The sequence below is a fragment of the Anas platyrhynchos genome, chromosome 30 (genome assembly GCF_047663525.1).
Source record: "Anas platyrhynchos isolate ZD024472 breed Pekin duck chromosome 30, IASCAAS_PekinDuck_T2T, whole genome shotgun sequence".
NCBI lineage: Eukaryota > Metazoa > Chordata > Aves > Anseriformes > Anatidae > Anas > Anas platyrhynchos.
In genome coordinates this window covers 5,153,661-5,174,394 of record NC_092616.1, presented here as the reverse complement: position 1 = coordinate 5,174,394, position 20,734 = coordinate 5,153,661, and the positions used below count along the sequence as shown (strand labels likewise).

At 49.0% G+C, this 20,734-nt stretch overlaps 2 protein-coding genes across 2 annotated transcripts in view; one reads left to right on the top strand and one right to left on the bottom strand.

Annotated features, from left to right (window-relative positions):
* The window catches only part of LOC119712973 (uncharacterized), a 672,213-nt gene that overhangs the window by 248,499 nt on the left and 402,980 nt on the right, over positions 1–20,734 (bottom strand). The gene's annotated exons all lie outside the window — the stretch shown is intronic.
* Positions 13,799–14,752, top strand: LOC139999797 (olfactory receptor 14A16-like). The gene has a single exon (XM_072029421.1). It carries the CDS (start codon positions 13,799–13,801, stop codon positions 14,750–14,752), a length of 954 nt encoding a protein of 317 aa, XP_071885522.1.

Sequence of the window (20,734 nt, the reverse complement as noted above, 5' to 3'; positions counted from 1 at the left end):
TCTCCTTCAAAATGTCAAGAGGTTTCTGTAGGCAAAATCCTGCTGTTTCTCAAGGTTCCCCTGGATAGATGTTCCACTGTGTCAGCTGTTAATGTCTATAGGCAGATGGCTCACCCTGATTGTGCTGTCTCTCACAAGATAGCAGCATTGGCAGTTGCAGGAGAGTTTGGACAATACAGGAGTAAGTAGTTGAATGGAGTTGCAGCACAGACTCACAGAGGGCTCGAGCATGGAAGGCTGCCAGAGTCCACCTTTTCTGTGCTTCCTTCTCATGCCTTCTGTCATTTTGTTTGGAGCTTTGTCCTAAATCTTGGAGGGCTTTGCAAGGACAAAAATAGAAACTTCTTCACTCCTCTTTCTCCTTCTCCTCCCCTTTCTCTTCCAGGCTAGTTACAATAGCTTCAAAGCTTTCAGTATCCTGGGGATGGTCAAACTAGCCTGTTCCTATTGTGATGTCTCCTGAATGTGCTTCAGCTTTTGTTTAAGGTTAAACAAGTATTTGAGAGTGCCATCCAGAAGTCTGCCCCAAGGCAGGAGATTTAGTAGAGGCTAGGAGTATGGGAGGATACTAGCAGGCACCTAGAGCAGTGGGCACATCCAATGCTTTGGAACTTCACCTCTGAGCAAGTGCAGAATCCTAAAAAACATGGTGAAATGCATGAAAAAGGGTTGTGAAAAGATACAAATCGCTGGAAAGAGCTGGGGTTTTTCCTATGTTTAGAAGACACAGTCAATGCTACTCCAAGTCCAGTGACAGGCCCTCCCACAAGTCTAGCCTGTGTGATGGCTCCTGCTGCCACTCCAATTCCTCTGAAAGGCCCTGCAGCCACAGCAACTCCTGCAATGGGCCCTGCAGACACTCCAACCCCTGTGACAGGCCCTGCAGCCACTCCAGCCCCTCTGATACTCTGATGGGCCCCATAGCTGGGCCAGAGAACCAACCTGTGCCACTATTGGTTACACCTATATGCAAGAGAAAAAAATGGATGAAAAAAAACTTTTTTTTTTTTTTTTAGAAAGGAAACTCCTATGCAGACAAGAAAGGAGGAAGAAGACAAGGAATGCTTCAACAAAGTTGGGCCATCAAGGAAGAAGGAGGGCAAAGAGGAAGAGATCAGAACAGCATCAGTAACCTATCCCAGATTTGTGAAAAAATGTCAGTCATCATCTCGATGAGCACATTGTCACTTGGCTGCTCCAGTGCTGGGAGAACAGGGCCAATAGCCTGGAATTAGAGGGCAGAGAAGCCAAGCAGCTGGGATCCCCCTCTAGGGAAGGGGTGATTGACAAAGCAATTGGCCCTACCATTTACCATGGACTGACCCAGACTGCCCTGCAATGGGGGAAGCTCCTGAACACCTGCAGTACCTTGGTGACATCATCATGTGGGGCAACAGAGCAGAAGTATTTGAGAAAGGGAAGCAAATAATCCAAATCCTTCTGAAAGCTGGTTTTACCCTAAAACAAATGTCAAGGGACCGCGCAACACTTGATTCCCATGCAGGCTGGCCAGGGCTGGGCGGACCACTGATCGAGGACAGGCTGGGCATCGATCATTGGGTGGTGAGCAATTGTATTGTGCATCACTTGCTTTGTACACCTAATTATTATTGTTGTTATTGTTGCTGTTATTATTATTATTAATCTCTTCCTTTTCTGTCCTTTTAAACTGTCTTCATCTCAACCCATGAGCTTTACAGTTGTGGAGCTGTAGGGGCAGTGAGCTAACAGCTGTGTGGTGCTGAGCTGCCAGCTGTGTTAAACCACAACATATTGACAACTGTACATCAATAGCACAAATCACTCTTCTAACATCAGTCTCTCCCATGTTGAGCAAGGAGCAGTCGCTGCTGACTTCAGTCTGCTTCAAACACCACACCCCAGGAGAGACCCCGATGACTTCAGGAGCTGTCAGCCCTGAGGCCTTTGGGACACCTCGAGGGAGCCCAATGGCACAGAGCAAGTGATGCCATGGTCGGGTGCTGTGCTGCTGAGCTGGGCCGGGCTCCTGGGCCCAAGGGGAGCTCCTGGCAAGCGGACAGCGCTGCACAGAGACAGCTCTGCCCAGGAGCAGCTCCTCTGCACAGCGCAGGATCTGACCGCAGGTGGCACGGGGAGAGAAGGAGAGAGTGATTGGCGGCAACGAGGAGTGCAACAACAGAGGGCAGCGTGTGGCAGGACAGATCTGCAGGCTCTTGACACCGTGAGTCTCTGGCAGCAGGGAAATGCAGATGGGGTTTCCAGATGGGTCTTCTACAGCTGGCACATCTGATGGCTGATAGCTTCTCTCAGGATAGCTCTTTCTGTTTCTCCAGCACAGAGTAGATGTTTTAGAGAATGGCATTGATTTTTCAAGAGGAAGTCCAAAGCAGGGGCTACCCGAAGGGTAAGAATTTTTCTGCAATCTGTGCTTGTAAATTCTTGCAGTGGAAGGCAGGCAGGCTTCATGGTAATGGGTTGTTGGGATTGTACAGGAGACCGAGACTCCTAAAGCATTGCACTGAGAGATCAATGTGTCAATGATGAACTTCATAAAGTCCCTTTCCACACCTCAGCCCACAGACTGCACCAACACCATCTTTGTGGCCCTTTCAGGTTTTATCCTAGCTGATCTTTGGGAGCTGCAAACCCTCTGATGCCCAGTGCCCTGTCTTTGTGTCTTCATGCCAGAACAGAACATACAGTATTTGCAACGAGCATGAGCAGTCTCCTCTGCAGGCAGAGCTGCAGCAGAGGAGGATCTGCTGAGTGTCTGTCTGTCCCTCTCTGGCCTTGCCTCCCCTGGCAGCAGCACGGTGCCATTCCTCCTTGCTTCTCCACCTAACCATGCTGCTGCTGTTCTTGTTTCCAGTCTGGCTGGGGATGGGGATTTCACATGCACATGGAGTGAGCCCTCGGTGTTCCTGGGGGAAGGGGAGTATGGGAACAGGGTGAGGTGTCTGGAAATGTGCACTTTGAGCCTGGATTACTCTGCTCTCAGCAGTGTTCAGGTCCTTCTCAGGTAAAACCCTGATTGCAATTGTCCTGCAGCTCAAAGAGATGCCAGCACAGGGCAGCTCAGACAAGCACTGATGGACAGACTGGCCATCCTCCCTGAAGGACACTCTTCACTAAAGGGACGGTCCCTTTGCCTCTGAAGATCCACAGGATTTCACTTGGAGTGCAGCAGAAATGCCCAAGATTTCTGCCTTAGAAAAAGACATTAAGTGCTGGGGGGGTATTGAGAACAAGAAGGAAAAAAAATAAATAATTAAAAAAAAAAATCCCCAAAGACCTGCTCAGCAATTGGTTGAACTATGAGCAACAAAGGGGTAAGGTTCTTTGATATCATCACTACATTTTATCTGAGATATTTTCCTCTTTACCTCATACTATAGGGCAGGACTAATTCCTCTGTTGCCTACAGCAGAGTCCCCTTCTCCCAGAGATACCCTCAGGCAGCATGAATCAGAACTCCTGAAAGTGACCTGCCAAATGTCTTCCTGGAAGGGAACAAGTATATTGGGGGGTTTAAGCTGAGAAATAGAATAAGCTTTTCTCACTAACTCTGCAATAGCTTCTCAGATAAGTCTGCTGTAACTTGGCAGTGCTTTCTCTTCCTTGGGCATGACCAAATGACCCAAACCAGCAAATGGCCAACAGCAGCTCTGTGAGTGAGTTCCTCCTCCTGGCATTCGCAGACACAAGGGAGCTGCAGCTCCTGCACTTCGCACTCTTCCTGGGCATCTACCTGGCTGCCCTCCTGGGCAACGGCCTCATCCTCAACACCGTAGCCTGTGACCACCGTCTCCACACCCCCATGTACTTCTTCCTCCTCAACCTCGCCCTCCTCGACCTGGGCTGCATCTCCACCACTGTCCCCAAAGCCATGGCCAATGCCCTCTGGGACGACAGGGCCATCACTTATGATGGGTGTGTTGCACAGGTGTTTCTGTTTGTATTTTTTATGTCCGTGGAATATTCACTTCTCACCATCATGTCCTATGACCGCTACGTTGCCATCTGCAAGCCCCTGCACTATGGAAGCCTCCTGGGCAGCAGAGCTTGTGCCCAGATGGCAGCAGCTGCCTGGGGCAGTGGGCTTCTCAATGCTGTCCTGCACACGGCCAGTACATTTTCCGTGCCCCTCTGCCAAGGTAATGCTGTGGACCAGTTCTTCTGTGAAATCTCCCAGATCCTTAAGCTCTCATGTGCTGACTCCTACCTCAGAGAAGTTAGAGCACTTGTGTTTAGCTTTTCTTTAGGCTTTGGTTGCTTTGTTTTCATTGTGGTGTCATATGTTCAGATCTTCAGGGCTGTGCTGAGGATGCCCTCTGAGCGGGGCCAGCTCAAAGTCTTTTCCACATGCCTCCCTCACCTGGTTGTGGTCTTCCTGTTTGTCAGCACCATCATATTTGCCTACCTGAAGCCCCCGTCTGTCTCTTCCCCATCCTTGGACTATGTGTTGGCAGTTCTGTACTCGGTGGTGCCTCCAGCATTGAATCCCTTCATCTATAGCATGAGGAATAAGGGACTGAAATATGCACTGTGGAAACTGATATCTTGATGTGTTTCAGAAGAAATTATTTTTCGATCATCTTCTGGAAATGATTCATAATGTCACTTATTATAGGGAGAACCAATATTCTCTTCTATATTCTCTTTGTTGTTGTTGTTGTTGTTTGTTTGTGTCTTTGAGTATTGTTAGCACTAGTATTTTTTAGTTTTAATTTAGCTGTTGCCCAATAAAATATCATTATTTGTCCCATTTCCAATTCAGTGTGTACATGTTGAGTATTTCTGAAGCAGCTGACAGGTCATCCCTTGACTTCTGGCTGTGATCCATGCCTTTAGGCTCACATCTGCCAGTGTCTGTGATAGGCCAACAGATGCACCTGCTTTGCACATAGTTTGTGAGATCCTCTCTTCCTAAGTGCCTGGAAGGCCCCATAGAGGAAGAGGTCTTGGATAGCTGTTGTCATGTCAGATGTTTCAGCTTTGCCCGATTCATTCTTGAGGGCTGCTTTCAGTTTTCTACACAGAAGGGGCCACTGCCTCCCAGATGCCCGGGGGAACATAAAGCCTGCATGACAACCTGGAAGAAGTTACCCTGGGTCCATAGAAACCATTCTGGAAACAAAACTTGTAGGCCAGAAGTGCACTTTTGTGGTGTTGCACAGCTGCTGGGCACATTGTGCAGGGTGCTCTTACAGGCCTTGGTGTCTTTCTCCATGTTGGCTTAGGAGCTGGTTCTTTCTCAGGCATGGAGTAGCCAGCAGAGGTGAGACAGATACTCTAAATTCATGAAAGCCAATTCATGAAAGTCATCGAAAAGCTGTCCCTAAGAAGATGGCTGATATGGGCAAGTCAGGAAAGCCTGACCAGGAGAGATGAGAGATTTGATGGAGGGAAGAGGAGCTTGGATAGCAGAAGATAATGATTTTGAAGAGGTAAGAATGTTCAGGTAATGTTGATCCCACCATAACACTGACTTAAAGCAGTCGTGTGAGGCCCTTAACCTATTCTAATCTGTAACATTAATCCCTAAACCTAAATGCTACTAAACACCCTGAGAAGAATACACTACTGTAATGTTTGACCACAGTATCCCTTAAAGCCAAATTTAGTCCATAGCCACTTTCCATTATGCTTCCACTCTTGCTCGCCCTGATCCCTGCCTTTAACACTAGCATTAAAATGTTCTATTTAACCCTAGTCTTCTTGCAGACCTAAACTGTTGAAGAATGGCTCAAAGAGCAAGGGCACTGGTCTGTTATATATGGAGTGGTAATTCATGTCGAGAAAATGGTTGATATTAATAAAGAAGGGGGAGATCTGGGAATGTGGCCATGGATGTTGGAAAACCCCATGATTGAGATAACACCAGACTCTTAATGATGAGGCCATCAGGAATATAAAAGAGTTTAGAGGGAACAAAGAAGGGTGATTCAGGAGACTCCATGCAGTCTCCAGTTTCTTGTTCTGCAAATGGTTTCTTCTTCTCCAGCCATTAAGGCATGGATGTTTCTGGGTGTTTGCTGTTGTTGTTACATTCAAAGTTGTTTGACCAATAAAAAGTTGTTTTGAAAAAAACTGCTGTGCAGAGAAGGGTATAAGAGGGGAGCCTGCCCTCAAGATAAAAAAGGCAACGCGATGAAGTTACGTCATCAATAAAGAAGCAGGAAAAATAAGTGAAGAGGAACAGGCTGGCAGAATGGAGACCAGGACAGGAACAGGCACTTTGATTGCCTCATGAAGATAGGTTCGGCCAAACTCAGCAAACTGCTCAGAGAAGCTCGTACAGAAAGTCGCTGGAAACAGGCGCACTGGAGCTGGAGAGAAGTGGACCCGTGCACACAACTGCCTCTCACTGATAAGCAGTTGCGCATTATGGGGAATCATACGCCCTTAGGAACAAAGACTGTCCTGGTAACCTTACAGCTAATTCTCCTTCTTAACAATTGGACAGTTTATGAGCCTGAAATATGGGACCAAACTGATGTCAAGGTGTGGGACTCTGCAACTAAAAATGACAAGGTTGCAGTGGGATTGCTCGGCACCTGGACAGCAATCTCTGAGGCCTTAAAGAACCATGTGGAGCCACAATCACAAATGTGTGGCTTGCCAGATAGTGAGGGAGCTGCGGGCTCCTTTACTGATCCAACTGCTACGTTTCCATCGGCCCCTCTGCTGCTACAGCCATCGAAGGCTTTTGCTGTTATGCCCCCCGGGTGACCTGGGGGCCTTTTGACCCAGGCCTATTGGCCTTGAAAAGTAGGTGGATATGCTTTTCTTCGATCTGGGAAGAATGGGATACATAAGGCCTGAAGACCCAGTTCCTTGACAACCTAAAGCGAGACATATTGTTCAAAAGGAATGGAAAATGGAGACTTGTTAGTAATCAAGAAAAGGAATGGAAAATGGAGACTGTTAAGTCATGGAACTTAAAGGATTGTTTGTTACCTTTTCCGATCGTGAATATGTATAGGCGTACTCGATTTTAGTAAGTTATGGAACTTAGAGGATTGTTTGTTACCTTTCCTGATTGTACGTATGTATAGGCATACTTATGTTTAGTATGTAAAGCAATGTTCTGTATATTTAGAATGTTTGATGTTTGTGTGTGCGTGTTGGTGGAGTGTAGACACCCCACACAGCCAGCGCTGTTTACTTGCCTTTTATACCTTTTAGAAATATTTGTTTTATAAATATTACAAAATTCAGATTGAGTTGAGACCTCATTTATAACACTTGCCCAGGACTCTTCATGCCACCCCTCACTCCTGGAACAGAGAAAATCTGTGATGTGTCGACCTTTCCTGCCTGTTAGAGCAGAAAAACAAAACAAAACAAAACAAAAACAGAGTTAAAATTGTTCCCTGAAATGTTCCATCTTTGAATAGCTAAATTTCCTCCAATCATACCTGTACTATCTGCCTTTCCTGGTGAAAATATTCACATTTTCTGTCTGTATAGTGAAATATATATGTATAGCCCCAGCTGTAACTACAGCTATATGTGCAAGTAAAGGTAAAGGGAGCACCAGAAGGCAGCAGCTGCCTGGGGCAGTGGCATTCTCAATGCTGTCCTGCACACTGCCAATACATTTTCCCTGCCCCTCTGTCATGACAATGCTTTGGACCAGTTCTTCTGTGAAATCCCCCAGATCCTCAAGCTCTCCTGCTCAGATGACTACATCAGGGAAGTTGGGGCACTTGTTTTTAGTGTCTGTTTGGTTGTTTTGTTTTCATTGTTATTTCCTATGTGCAGATCTTCAGGGCTGTACTGAGGATGCGATCTGAGCAGGGATGGCACAGAGCCATTTCCATGTGCCTCCCTCACCTGACCGTGGTCTCTCTGTCTACCAGCACTGCCTTATTTGCCTACTTAAAGCACACCTCTATCTCCTCCCCATCCCTGGACCTGGTGGTAACAGTTCTGTACTCGGTGGTGCCTCCAGCACTGAACCCCCTCATCTACAGCATGAGGAACAAGGACCTCAAGACTGCCCTGTGGAAATTGCTGACTGGATATGTTTAAGACACGGTATATTTCCAATCTGCTTCTGCATCTGACTCATAATGTGAATTACTACTTCTGTAGGCAATATCCTTTTGTTTGTTTGTGTGCTTGGACGCATTTTTATTAGAGGTTTTTCATAGTTTTAATTTGGCTTATTTTGCCCATTAAAATAATATAGTTCATGACATTTCCATTTCAGTGTCTACTTGTCAAGTGTAGCTCAAAGACTCTATACATGAGGAGCCGGGCTCTCTGTGAATTGAAACAAAATAAAGGAGCCTGCACTGCCTTCTTTGTCTGGTGTCCTTCCTCTGAGACCTGGTCTGGCTCTGCAGGGACAGTGCCTGTGTGCAGAGGAAAAGAGTCCCATCCCAGCAGCACGGCCAGGGAGCACCAGTGCTTGGTGCATGCAGAGCTGCTCTCTTGCCACTGCCACCCTCTCCTGCCGGGCACTGCCTGGGGGGTCAGGCGTGGCTGCTCCTGTAGCTTGGTGCCAGTGGTGCTGTGGGGCTGAGCTGGGACTGCAGGCAGGGACAGGTGGTGGGCACAGCAGTGGCAGAGCTGGCCTGCACTGCAGCACTTCCTGCCTAAGAGGGGATCTCCTCGGGGCACTGCCTGAAGGCTGAGCCCTTCTTGCAAAGCTGCTGTCAAGAACAAGCCCAAGGAAGAAACTCCAAAGAGGCTCCATGCTTTACTGCTTTCCACATGGGCTTGGTGTAGTGAAAGCGGAGTCCCAGAATGGACTTTTAGGGATCTGGGGTTGGTTCACAAGTTCCCTACTAGTTGCTAGTAGCCAGGCAGCTGATGAGTATTTCCAATTCCTAGGCACTCGGGCTCCACAGAACATGATGGGGCTGATGGCAGATGAGATTTTATTTATTTATTTATTTATTTATTTATTTATTTATTTATTTATTTAACCTGGAGGGAACCAGGAGCTTCCAGGAGAGCCCAGGTGATCTGCAGGGGCAATATGAGCCTGGTAGACAATCACAGAGTGTGAGCCTGTTCCAGGTGGACTGACCAGACCTCAAGTGGTAAATCTGTGAGCTGGCAGAGACAGCTCTGCAGCCCCACGGCATACAGCAGCCCGGCAAAGGAGTCTGGCGAGTAATTTCTTGCAGCCCTGGGGCAATGGCAGAGACCCAATGAGATGGGTCTGCCTCCCAGCCTGCCCAGCTTGGTCCTGCAGAATGCCCCTGTTCCCCAGGCACCACAACCCCCTCGCAACATTGATGTTGCTGAAAAGCAACATCGTCAGCTGGGGATGGATCTGGGGCTGGGGCTGGGGGTGGGGATGGGCACGAGATGGGGCTGGGTGGGCACTTCCCCTGAGTGTCTTCTAGGCCAGCTGCAGGCACATGGCTTCTGGACGCCAGTGTGATCTTCACTTTGTGCAAGGAGTTGAGAGACCACCAACAGGCACAGGGCTTGGACACTGCCTGCAAGGTCCCTCCTGCCCTGGCACTTCCCAGGACTGGCATGGAACTGGCTCCTGTGCGTCAGAGAGGCTGGGAGTCCAGCAGCAGTGCCATGGGCCGGAAGGATCACAACCAGCTCACTTCTACCTGGACAGGTCCTGGGACAAAAAGGAGGTGTTATGTAGGTGAGGTATTATGAGGACAGTGGTGCCTCGGAAACTCTAAGTCCAGCAGGAAGTGAATGGCTGTTAAACTGCTGTGAGCTAACTACTTTCTGAAGTAGCCAACGGGTCATCCCTTGACTCCTGGCTGGGATCTGTGCCTTTAGGCTCACATCTGCGAATGCACCTGAAAGGCAAGCAGAAGGCACCTGCTTTGCACGTAGTTTGTGAGAGCCTATCTTCCCAAGGGCCTGGTAAACCCCATAGAGGAAGAGGTCTCGAATAGGGGTGTTCACGTCCGAGGTTTCAGCTTTTACCTAAAGTCATCCTTCAGGGTTGTTTTCAGTTTTCTATAAAGAAACTGCCGCTGCCTCCAAGACGCCCGTTACAAACCGAAGCATGTATGAGGGTCTGGGAAAAGTTACCCTGGATCCATAGCAGCCATTCTAGATCCAAAAGTTGTAGGCAGGAAGCACCATTTCAGTGTGGTGCAGAGATGCTGGGCACATTGTGCAGGGTGCTCCTACAGACCTTTGTGTCCTTTTCCATCCTGGCTTAGGTGCTGTGTCTGTCTCAGGAATGGAGTAGCCAACAGAGGTGAGACAGAGACTCTGAGGTCATGAAAGCCATCAGAAAACTTCCCCTAAGGAGATGACTGATATGGGGAAGTCAGGGGAAGCCTGGCCAGGAGAGATGTGAGATATGGGAGAGGGAAGAGGAGCTTGGCCAGCAAAAAGTAATGGTTTCAGAGATGTAAGAAGGTTCAGGTAGTGTTTCTGCTGTTACACTAACTAAAAACAGTCACATAAACCCTTTCCCTATTTCTAGCAGTGACATTACTCCCTAAACCTAAATGCTACTCCACACCATGACAGGAATCCACTGCTCTAATGCCTGACCTCAAAGTATCCCCTGAAGCCCAAACTCAGACAATAGACCATTGTCCTTACCTTTACTCTCTTGATCACCCTGATCCCTGCCCTTAATATTAGCAGTAAAATGCTCTGCTTAACTCTACACAATTTCCTGACAGCCTTAAACAAAACCCTAAACCAAAATACTTGCCCATACCTAAAAAAACACAGACCTGCCACCACAAGCAAAAGACCAAACCCTCCCACTAAACCTTTGCTTAATCTTTAACCCAGAAAGGTGAGCTCTAGTCCCTAATCCCATACACGAACACCTAACACCCAAAGCCCCTATTCCTGTGCCCCTCTCCATTCCTTCAACCCCTCTCCCAACCCTTAACTTGAGGTGCCTGGCCCCTTGGGTCAGGGCAGGAACCGTGAGGTTGCTGTGCAGTCACATGGCATTCAAAGATGAATGCGAGGGGCCATGGATCTGATCAGCTTGTGGGCCACAAAGAGGAGATGGGTGGGAATGCTCTGATCAGCTCAGCTCTGCCTCAGGATCTCCTGCCCCAGCAGGAGCAATGTGACTGTGGCAGTGACTGTGAGGTCACTTCTGTCCCTGCAGTTGATAGGGCAGCAGTAGGAATATGTCACAGAAAGGGACTGTGAGGTCACTTCTGCCTGAAGTAGCTGACAGGTCACCCTTGACTTTTCCTTGGGATCTGTACTTTTGGGCTGACATCTGCCAGTGGCCCTGCTAGGCCAGCAGAAGGCACCTGGTGGGCATGCTGACTGTGGGATCCCCTCTGCCTACATACCCAGGAGGACCCAGACAGAAAGAAGGCCCGGATATGTGTTCTCTTGTCCCTTCTGGTGCATCCAGGAAGGTTGGAAGTGGCCACAAGGAGGAAGAAATGTCCCCCACCATGACTTCATGTCCAAACTGATACTGGGGCATAAAGAAGTTATTGTTACAGCTAATTCATCCTCTGCTAGGAGAAACAACACTGCTGGTGAGAAATGTGTGTGCTCAGGGGAGGGAGGGAAGCCCAGGGATCCCTTCAGGCTGTTTCCCAGCAGGTTCCCCTGCAGCCCCAGGGCCATGTGTAGGGAGTCTGGTGGGGGACAGAGCAAGGGAGGCCTTGGGCTGGGCCTCTGCTGCTGAGCTGGGTCGGGCTCCTGGGCCCAAGGGGAGCTCCTGGCAAGCGGGCAGCGCTGCAGAGAGACAGCTCTGCCCAGGAGCAGCTCCTCTGCACAGTGCAGCACGGCTGGGGGCACTGCCTGCAGCTGTCACGGGGAGAGGAGGAAAGGGAGAGTTGTTACAGGCTGTATGGATTGTTAGAAAGCTGAAAGTATAATGGAAAAGCAATGTTTGTAACCCTTAACACGGTAAGTCTAAGTGCATTGCAATGCACTGGAATATCCTGGAGGTGTCCTAGACCTCAATTGTCCCAGAGCAGAAATGGCTGGAGACACTGTGTGTTTCTTTAATACAGAGAAGGACATGCTCCAGAGCAGGGCTTCCAAGCTGCAGGGTCAGCGTCGAGGACCCGAGAACTCCCTTGTCACAGGCTGGCTGCAGGCTGTGAAGCTGGGGGTGCAGGCAGGGGTGTCCAGGGCTGTGGTGCAGAGCAAGGTCCCTGCTGTGCCCCAATGGCTGTGTGCCGGGGCAGGGCCTCTGCCGCCTGCCAGGCTCAGCACTCAGCCTGCCCGGGGAGCTGCCCAGGGCGCTGCGGGGAGAAGCTGCGGGTGGAAGGAGCCCCCCCGGCAGGGCAGGTTGCTGCTGCTGCTGGGAGGCTGCTTCCTGGGGCAGCCTGTTCACAGCTCCACAGCACAACCAGGTTGTATCGAAGGGGGCTTTGCAAGAACACAGAGAAGGTGGGGAATTCCAGCTTCAGGCTTAGGTTTCCAGACTCTCTGCTTTCAATTTTCTCTTCTTTGGCTCACTGGGAATAGAAATAGAGGTTATTATTTCAGAATAGAGGTTGTAACACCTAAGCCTTCACAAGAGGCTTAAAAGGACCATAACCAGTCCCTTTCCTTCCCCTCAGCCCATGGAAAGCTCTACCACCCCTTGCACAGTGTCAGCAGGGTCTGTGTGCCCTGGGCTGTAGGACCTGCACAGAGTGACCTGCCCCTGGGCAGAGCCCTGCTGCCAGGAGGTGTCTGCAGGGCAGAGCTGAGCACCCAGCGGTTGGGATGGGACTGTGAGCTGCAGGCAGGAGGTGTGGGGACAGAGACCCAGCTGCAGGCAGCAGAGCCATGAGCACGAAGAAGGAAACCCAAGAAGCTCTAAGAAACTCTATGGCAGGGGGGATTTGTGTACTTCCCTCCCATCCCTGCACTTTAGATGCCTTCTCCGCAGTAACCCCTTGCTCTCTTTTCCCCCTACAAAACTGATCTCCCTCCATAATTTTAGGGGAACTTGGTCATGAGCTCTGGATTCCCTTGTGCTGAGGGAGAATTCAGATATCTTTGTACTAGATTAGTCAAGGTAACATTCAAGGTAGGGGTTACTTCCAGGATAAGAGCTGTCCTGAGTATCAGTTAACTTTTTCATGCCCTGCTGGGGAGCCATGGGGTTAGTAATGAAATTATAGTGTTTGTAAGAGACTGAGGCTCCAAGAACATTCCTCTGTAAAAGATGTACAGCTCAGTGACGCACTTTACAAAGACCTTTTAGATACCTCAGCTTACAGCCAGCAACAACATCAATTATGTTGTTTCTTGAGGGATTATTTGACCTACTCCTCCAGATCTGCAATGAGGAGGATGTCCCTGGACAGTGGGCATCTGAGGTTGCACCCAGTTCATATATGCCTTCTGGAAGCAGAGCAGGACTGATACCCCCAGTGCCCAAGGGCTCTGCTCACAGACTCCTGCTGACAGACCGAGCCTTAGCCAACAGAACTCAGTCAGAGTTCTGGCCAAGGAGCACTACAAATTTCTTCCAGAACTGAGCAGGAGGTAGTATGTCTTTGATGTTGTGGGTAGTTAGGGTCTGGCGGCCGGAAGATGTTGTGCTGTACGGAAAAGTGGAGCCCCTCCCTTGATGGACAGTAGCGTGTGGCCTGTGATGTAAGCAAGCGGAAGTGACGCTATGGGCCTCAGGTATATAACCCCATGGGACTCGACAATAAACGTCATTTGCCATCCACCACATTGGTGTCTGTGAGCCGATGGACCAAGCGGCCTGGGGTTGGCCGCCGTGCCGTTCCTGAACCAGGTCGCCACTGCCCCCTGAAGGCAACAGATGTGGTGTGGAGGGCACTTCCTACAAGATATGCAATAGGTGTTGTACATGTTTGACTTTTCACTTGTAATTCCTTCCATGAACAGGACCCATGTCCAGAGGCATCAGATGTCCAACAGCAGCTCCATCACCGAGTTCCTCCTGCTGGCATTCGCAGACACACGGGAGCTGCAGCTCCTGCACTTCGCGCTTTTCCTGGGCATCTACCTGGCTGCCCTCCTGGGCAACGGCCTCATCCTCACCACCATAGCCTTCAACCACCGCCTCCACACCCCCATGTACTTCTTCCTCCTCAACCTCGCCCTCCTTGACCTGGGCTGCATCTCCACCACTGTCCCCAAAGCCATGGCCAATTCCCTCTGGGACACCAAGGCCATTTCCTATGATGGGTGTGTTGCACAGGTCTTTCTCTTTCTATTTTTCATCTCAGCAGAATATTTTCTTCTCACTGTCATGTCCTACGACCGCTATGTTGCCATCTGCAAGCCCCTTCACTACGGGACCCTCCTGGGCAGCAGAGCTTGTGCCCAGATGGCAGCAGCTGCCTGGGGCAGTGGCTTTCTCAACGCTGTCCTGCACACTGCCAATACATTTTCCCTGCCCCTCTGCCAAGGCAATGCTCTGGACCAATTCTTCTGTGAAATCCCACAGATCTTCAAACTGTCCTGCTCAGATTTCTATCTCCGGGAAGTTGGGGTGTTTGCCAGCAGTTTTGTCCTTGCTCTGGGGTGTTTTGTTTTCATTATCCTGTCTTACATTAAAATCTTCACTATTGTGTTGCAGATGCCCTCTGAGCAGGGACAGCACAGAGCCTTTTCCACGTGCCTCCCTCACTTGGCCGTGGTCTTTATGGTTATCAACACCAGTATGTTTTCCTACCTGAAGCCCTCCTCCACCTCCTCTCCACCTCTAGATCTGCTGGTGGCAGTTCTGTACTCAGTGATTCCTCCAGCAGTGAACCCCCTCATCTATAGCATGAGGAACCAGGAACTCAAATATGCCCTCAGGAAACTGATTCAATGGGTTCACAGTCAGGAGCAGGAAGATGCCCATGTTTCCTGACAGGTTTTTCCTTCTTTTACCCCAGGGAAGGTCTGTGCATTTTTTCTTTTAAAGTCTGACGATCATGTTAATACACAAATGTATTTATCCACCCCTCATCTCCAAAGGCATGAACCTGCTGTGCCTGCTAACCCAAAGACCTTCTGTACAGTTGTCATCAAGGTGTTATTTCTGTCTTCCTGAGGAGCATCTCTAATAAAAGGGTGCCTCCTCACTGCAGGAACCGAAGGCTGGTCTCTTTTTCCTTATGAAAGCAGGAATTAGCTTCAGGAATTGCAGTCTCCATTGCCTTGGCTGTGCTTCGTTTTCCATAGGTTCAGGGGTGGGGATCACAGGGAGGTGTGTTGCAGAATGAGGACTGGACTCTTGTGCACTTGTGGGTGTTTCCTACTTTGACCATCTTAGCCAGTACAAAGTAACTGCAGCACCTTGGGCATCACGGTCCCCTCTCTCTGCGGAGCAGCACTCAGGGTCCTGTGAGGAGCACTTGGAGGAGGCCAGGAGCACCAGGCCTGATCAGAAGAGGAATGGGGAGAGATCAGACAGGAGCTGATCTGGGTTGGAAATTTTCTGATAGACAAAAATGTGGATACTCTATTAGCTTGGGAAACTGTTGACCATCACTGTGCACATGGGACCCTCAGCCCAAGATCCCAATTGGCTTGTTGTTGCATGAACAGATAGGAGAAGCTTTCACAGGAGCCTTAGTCCAAGATCACACAATTTCACAGAATGCTTGAGGTATCAGTCATTTTATCATAGAACGTTTTCAAGTTGTTCAAGCATGACTTCCCTTTGCAAGTTGTTCAAGCATGACTTCCCTTTGGTGAATCCAGCTTACTACTGCTGATGACTTTCATGTCCTTTCTTTGCCTGTAAATGGTTGACAGGATGAGCTGCTCTGTTATCTTCATAGGGAAGAAGGTGAGGCTGACCAGCCTGTAAGTCTCATTGGTCCTTCTTCTTGCCCTTGAAGAAATGGAAAGAACAGCACTATTTAAGCTGCTCTAAGAATGTTAACTCAATCCCAGCAACACTTAAAAAAATTAGGCTTGAAGAAGGCAGAAAGAAATTTATAATGGTTTTAAGGAGAAAATAAATCACCATGAATGTGAATTAACACTTGGTCAGGAGAAAGTACTGACCAATCCGATCTCTTAGTTAAGTTATCCCTGCTCAGAGCAGACCATGGTGCGAGAGAGCTCCAGAGGTCCTTTGTGACACTAAGTCTTGTCAGGGGAAGGGGCTGGACAGTGGAGCCAGGGGTAATGGGCACTTCTGTGTGTTGTGACGTTGCTGGCTTTTGTAATCCCTGTCTGGCCCTGTCCTCAGCACTACCCAGTGACCATGTTCATCCTCAAAATGCAGCTCTGATCCATGGGCTGCAGGACTCATTGAGGATGAGGGTACCACAGAAAATTTCTCAGAAACACTGTTGGGCATTACAGAATCACAAAATAATGAGGGTTGGAAGAGGCCTATGGAGACTGTCTAGTTCAAGCGCTTCCCACTCAAGCATGGCCAGCTGGAGCAGGTTGGCCAGGACAGGGTCCAGCAGTGTTTAGAACATCCCCAAGGATGGAAGCTGCAGTATCTCTCTGGGCAATGTTCGTCAGTCACCTACAGTAAAGAGAAGTTTTCTTAGGGTCAGTTAGTGGCCATTGCCTCTTGTCCTGCTGCTCAGCCGCCCTGAGAACATCCTGGTTCCCTTATCCTGTCCTTTTGTCAGACATTGACAAGAACACCCTTGGAACGGTCTCTTCTCCAAGCTGAATAGTACCAGCTCTCTCAACCCATGTCCTTCTTGTACTTTGAAGCCCAGCAACAAACATAGGACTGCAAAAATGGCATTACCAGTGCTGAGCAGAGTGGAAGGACCGCCTCCTTTGACCTGCTGGCAATGCTCTGTCTAATGCAGTCCAGGAGGCTGTTGGCCACCCTTGACACAAGGGCAGCCTGCTGGCTCATGGTCAGCTTGCTGTCTACCAGTACCCCAAGGTCCTTGTCTCTTCATCAGTCCCTCCCCAGCCTGTACTGGTGCAGGACTTATTTCTCACTATGGGAAGGACTTCCTTTTCCCTTTGTTAAAATTCCTGAGGTTCTGGTTCCCCAGCATGCTGAGGTCTATCTGGATGGAAGAACACCCTTCTTCTCTATCAACCACTTCTCCCAGTTTTGTGTCCTCAGCAACCTGCTGAGGGTGCCCTATGCCCCATTGACCATGCTCTCTATAGAATTATGGAACCATTTACGTTCATACACACTCACTGCTACACACACTGTGCTCTCTCCCTGCATCTCATGTGTCTCACTGTTCCCCTGCAATAAAGGGACATCACTCCAGGAGGTTCATGCATCCTCCAGGATTGTGGATGTTTCATGTGTCCATCCAAGTGTGGAGAGTGACAGAGGGGAAGAGAGCAAGGTCAACTCACAGGGTACAGCTGAGCACAGACGCCCCAGCACTGGGCATTCCCCACCTCCTATGCCAAGGCACAAATGCCAAAACGAAACTTCATCATCTCTGATTTTGTAAGGGCCTTCAGCACTGCCATGTTGACATAACATATGTCTTTCTCCTTCACTCACAGACATGAATTCTTTCCAATTCATGATTTCAAAAATTTTCTACTCTATAGAAGATATCTTGAGCTTGCTGGATCTTCCTGGTGCTTGTTACAGTCTTCTGGGTTCCCTCCAGAGCTCACAGTGAGGCTTCCTGTCTGCAGCAGGGCCTGTATGAAAAGCTTTGATGAAATGTTTGTCTTTTTGTCATTCTGCTGTGCAGAAAGAGGAATCACAGAAAAGCACTTCTTCCTGGCAAAAATTCTCTCTTGAGAAGGGGACCCAGCCTTTTCCACATCAGAGAGGGAAACCAGCACTGTCCATGCCACTTTGGGCACATAAGGGCGCAACTTCTGCAAGATCACTTCTCATTGGCTGCTTTTTGCTTTTGCTTTTGCTCTACTCCCGATCATTTGATTTTGCTGTGGTTGGACCAGATGGTCTTGGAGGTCTTTTGCAACTTTAATGATTCTATGATTCTGTAATGTGCTGAGGGGAACCTGAGTGAGCACTAATGTCTTCAGTCTGTGTCCACTCCGCATGCCATAGGGTATCGTAAATGAGAACCCAGAAGGGCAATGCACCACAGGGCTGAGATGCCCCCCAGGCTCTAGGAGAGGCAGAAGGAGCCAGAGAGACATTGCAATCACAACCATTGCAATGCCTTGCCTTTGGGTGTTCAAAGGAAGGACTTGTGTCTCTGAATACTATTCTGTGTACGAGAAGTGCAGAAGGCCAGCTCAAATGTGGACGCCTCACAAAGCCCTGATGCTTCCATGTATGATGCCATGAACAATCCCCACCATCCCCATGAGATCCATCTCACCTGCCCTACACAGGTTCATTGCAAATGCCCCTGTCTGTTGCATCACCCTCCCCTGCCTTTTTGGACTGTGTCAGGAAATGTGCCAGAGGGACCAGAGAGATTTCTGGAGACTTGGAATGACATCAAACCTTTCTTCTGGAAGAGGACAGTGGAGGGTGGGGAGAATTCAGGCTGGTCAGCCTCACCTCAGTCCCTCAGAAGGTGATGGACCAAGCTACAGCCACCTCCAGGCACTTGGACAAAAACGGGATTGCTGAACCCATAGGTGAGGGGAAAGAAAGGGATGCTGTCTACGTGCATTTTAGGAAGTCTTTTGACATTGTCTGACAGAGACTTCTTCTAGCCTGGTTGGTGCTATGTGGACTTAACAAATGGATGAGGCTGTGGGTGGGAAGCATGCTGGACAATCAGGTCCAGGTGTCATCTGTGGTGCAAAGTTCTCCTGTCAGACAGTTCCTAGCAGTATCCCTCAGTGATCAGCACTTGGGCCAACACTGTTGAATGTCTTTATTAAATCTTGGAATTAGGAGAGAGCAGAGGTAGAGATACATGTACATCATGTGTTACTAGGAACACAGTAGATCCTCTGAAGAGTGTATAGTTGAAGCAGTTTGTGATACATGGCGTAGTAATTTGTGTCAATTAGATGATTGAGACAATGCTGGCAAGACTGTGGCAAGGCTGGAGAAAGTTTATGGCTTAGCTTGTACTCATGACACTTGCAGCTGGAAAAGCTGACCAGAGGACAGCAGGGGAAGATAATGATGGATGAAGTAACAACTTTCACGGAGCCAGTTCAACACCAACTCAAGTGGTGCACATGTGCATTTGTAGTCGTGATTATACAACACCAAGGAGGAGCATGGTGGCCATTGTGACATGTGTTTGCCCCACATGTCAGAACAGCTACTGGATAGGAGGGGATAAAATGAGTACTCCACCAGAGGAGAGATACGTGATGCACTATCAAGGACAACGTTGCCTCAATGGGGACAACCGTTCAAGCAGTGTGCCTACTGACTCCTTCCTCTAGTACATCATTGACTGGGGAAACCACCATGCTCATCGGTACCAGTGTCATCGCCCTGGGGTCTGTATGTATGCAAATAGCTCATAATAAAGCTTGCTTAGTTTATACATATATATATATAAATGTAATAATATATATACATGTAGTCTGCTCTTTGCTAAACTGAACCAATCAGCTTCAGCCCCTGGAATCTAAGTACAACAGAGATTGATAGGCCCCATGCAAGAAGAGGCCTTGGGTGTGGGTTTTCAAGTCCCTTCTGCCCGATTATACAGTGTGACAGCAACAGGCACACAGCTTGGGCACATCTCCCTGAGAAGCTGGAAGGCCAGCAGCAGGTATGTGGATTGGAAGATGCTGGTAAGGTTTCATCTGTCTGATCAGCTCACAGTGTACCAGAAGGCTGATGGGTTAGGACACCTGCTTGAAGGGCGATTTGGGGGCAGGGATAGGATAGTGCAGGACAGCCTGCGTTGGAGAATACCAAGAGCACTGACAAGGCTGCAAGGCCCCAGCAGCACCAAGGTCTTTGTTCCCCTGGCTATGGCAGTTGTCTCTGCTACTGAGGCTCACAAGGACACATGCTGTGCTCATGACAACGGGGCCTTGTTGCCTCCTTGCAACCCAGTGGGGAGGCCAGCAGGTGTCATAGCGTTGTCCTTAACACAGCATCACACACCCCACATCCCACTGCCCCAGGAAGAGCCCTGAGCCATGGGCGAGGGACAGGACCTCCCTGCCCAGGGGCTGGGGACCAGGGCTTGGCCTTTCTGCTTCACCAAACAAACCAAGGCCTTTACTCAGCAGCAGAGTCTCCTGCCCAGTGCCTTTCTCTACCTGCAATCATGGCCTCCAATTGTGTGCTCTAACAAGTCCATGGGGAGGCTTTGTCAGTAATGACCCTCACTGGGGCCCATTAATGCTCCTAGACACTTCAAAGTTTCCTTCTGACTTTTACTTCTCCTGCAGTTACATCATTCTCCTCTCACTACCTGAAGTTCATGGACACAGCACCAAATGCACCATGGGGCTCATTACCATTCAGCCATTTTCATCCAGTCTTTCAGACTTACACAGTTAATTAGTGAGGTTTCAAGAATGCAGTTTATAGAGAAAGTATTCAATTACCAGATTTCTAGGTGCATTTTCCTAATTTAAGATTATTTTCCATTAGTTTAGAGTTTTCAGAAGAACGGATAGCATCATTCTTTATTTGTAATGGATCCAATCTACCTCCTAAGGAGGTCTGGAGAGGTAGAAAACAGTTCCTTGATGTTCTAGACTGTGTGGTCAGCTTTGCTGCTCAGCTCTCCATCCCCACCACTTCTCGCATCAGCCACCTGGGACTTGCATCACTTTTCCTTACACCAGACTTCTACACTGTATTCTGCAGGTTGTTGTTACAGCTCCTTTGCGCCCATTCCCACCTCTGTTCCTCATTCAACTGGCTGCACACTGACACAGTTTTTGTTGTTGGTTTTGTTGTTAACATCTAACACCAACCAAGCTAACAAACAAACCCCACAGTCCTCAACAGTGAGCCAAATCCAAGTTGCCTCCA

What these genes read in the sequence shown, in the direction of transcription:
- LOC139999797 (XM_072029421.1), top strand. Translation starts at nt 13,799, where the DNA reads ATGTCCAACAGCAGCTCCATCACCGAGTTCCTCCTGCTGGCATTCGCA.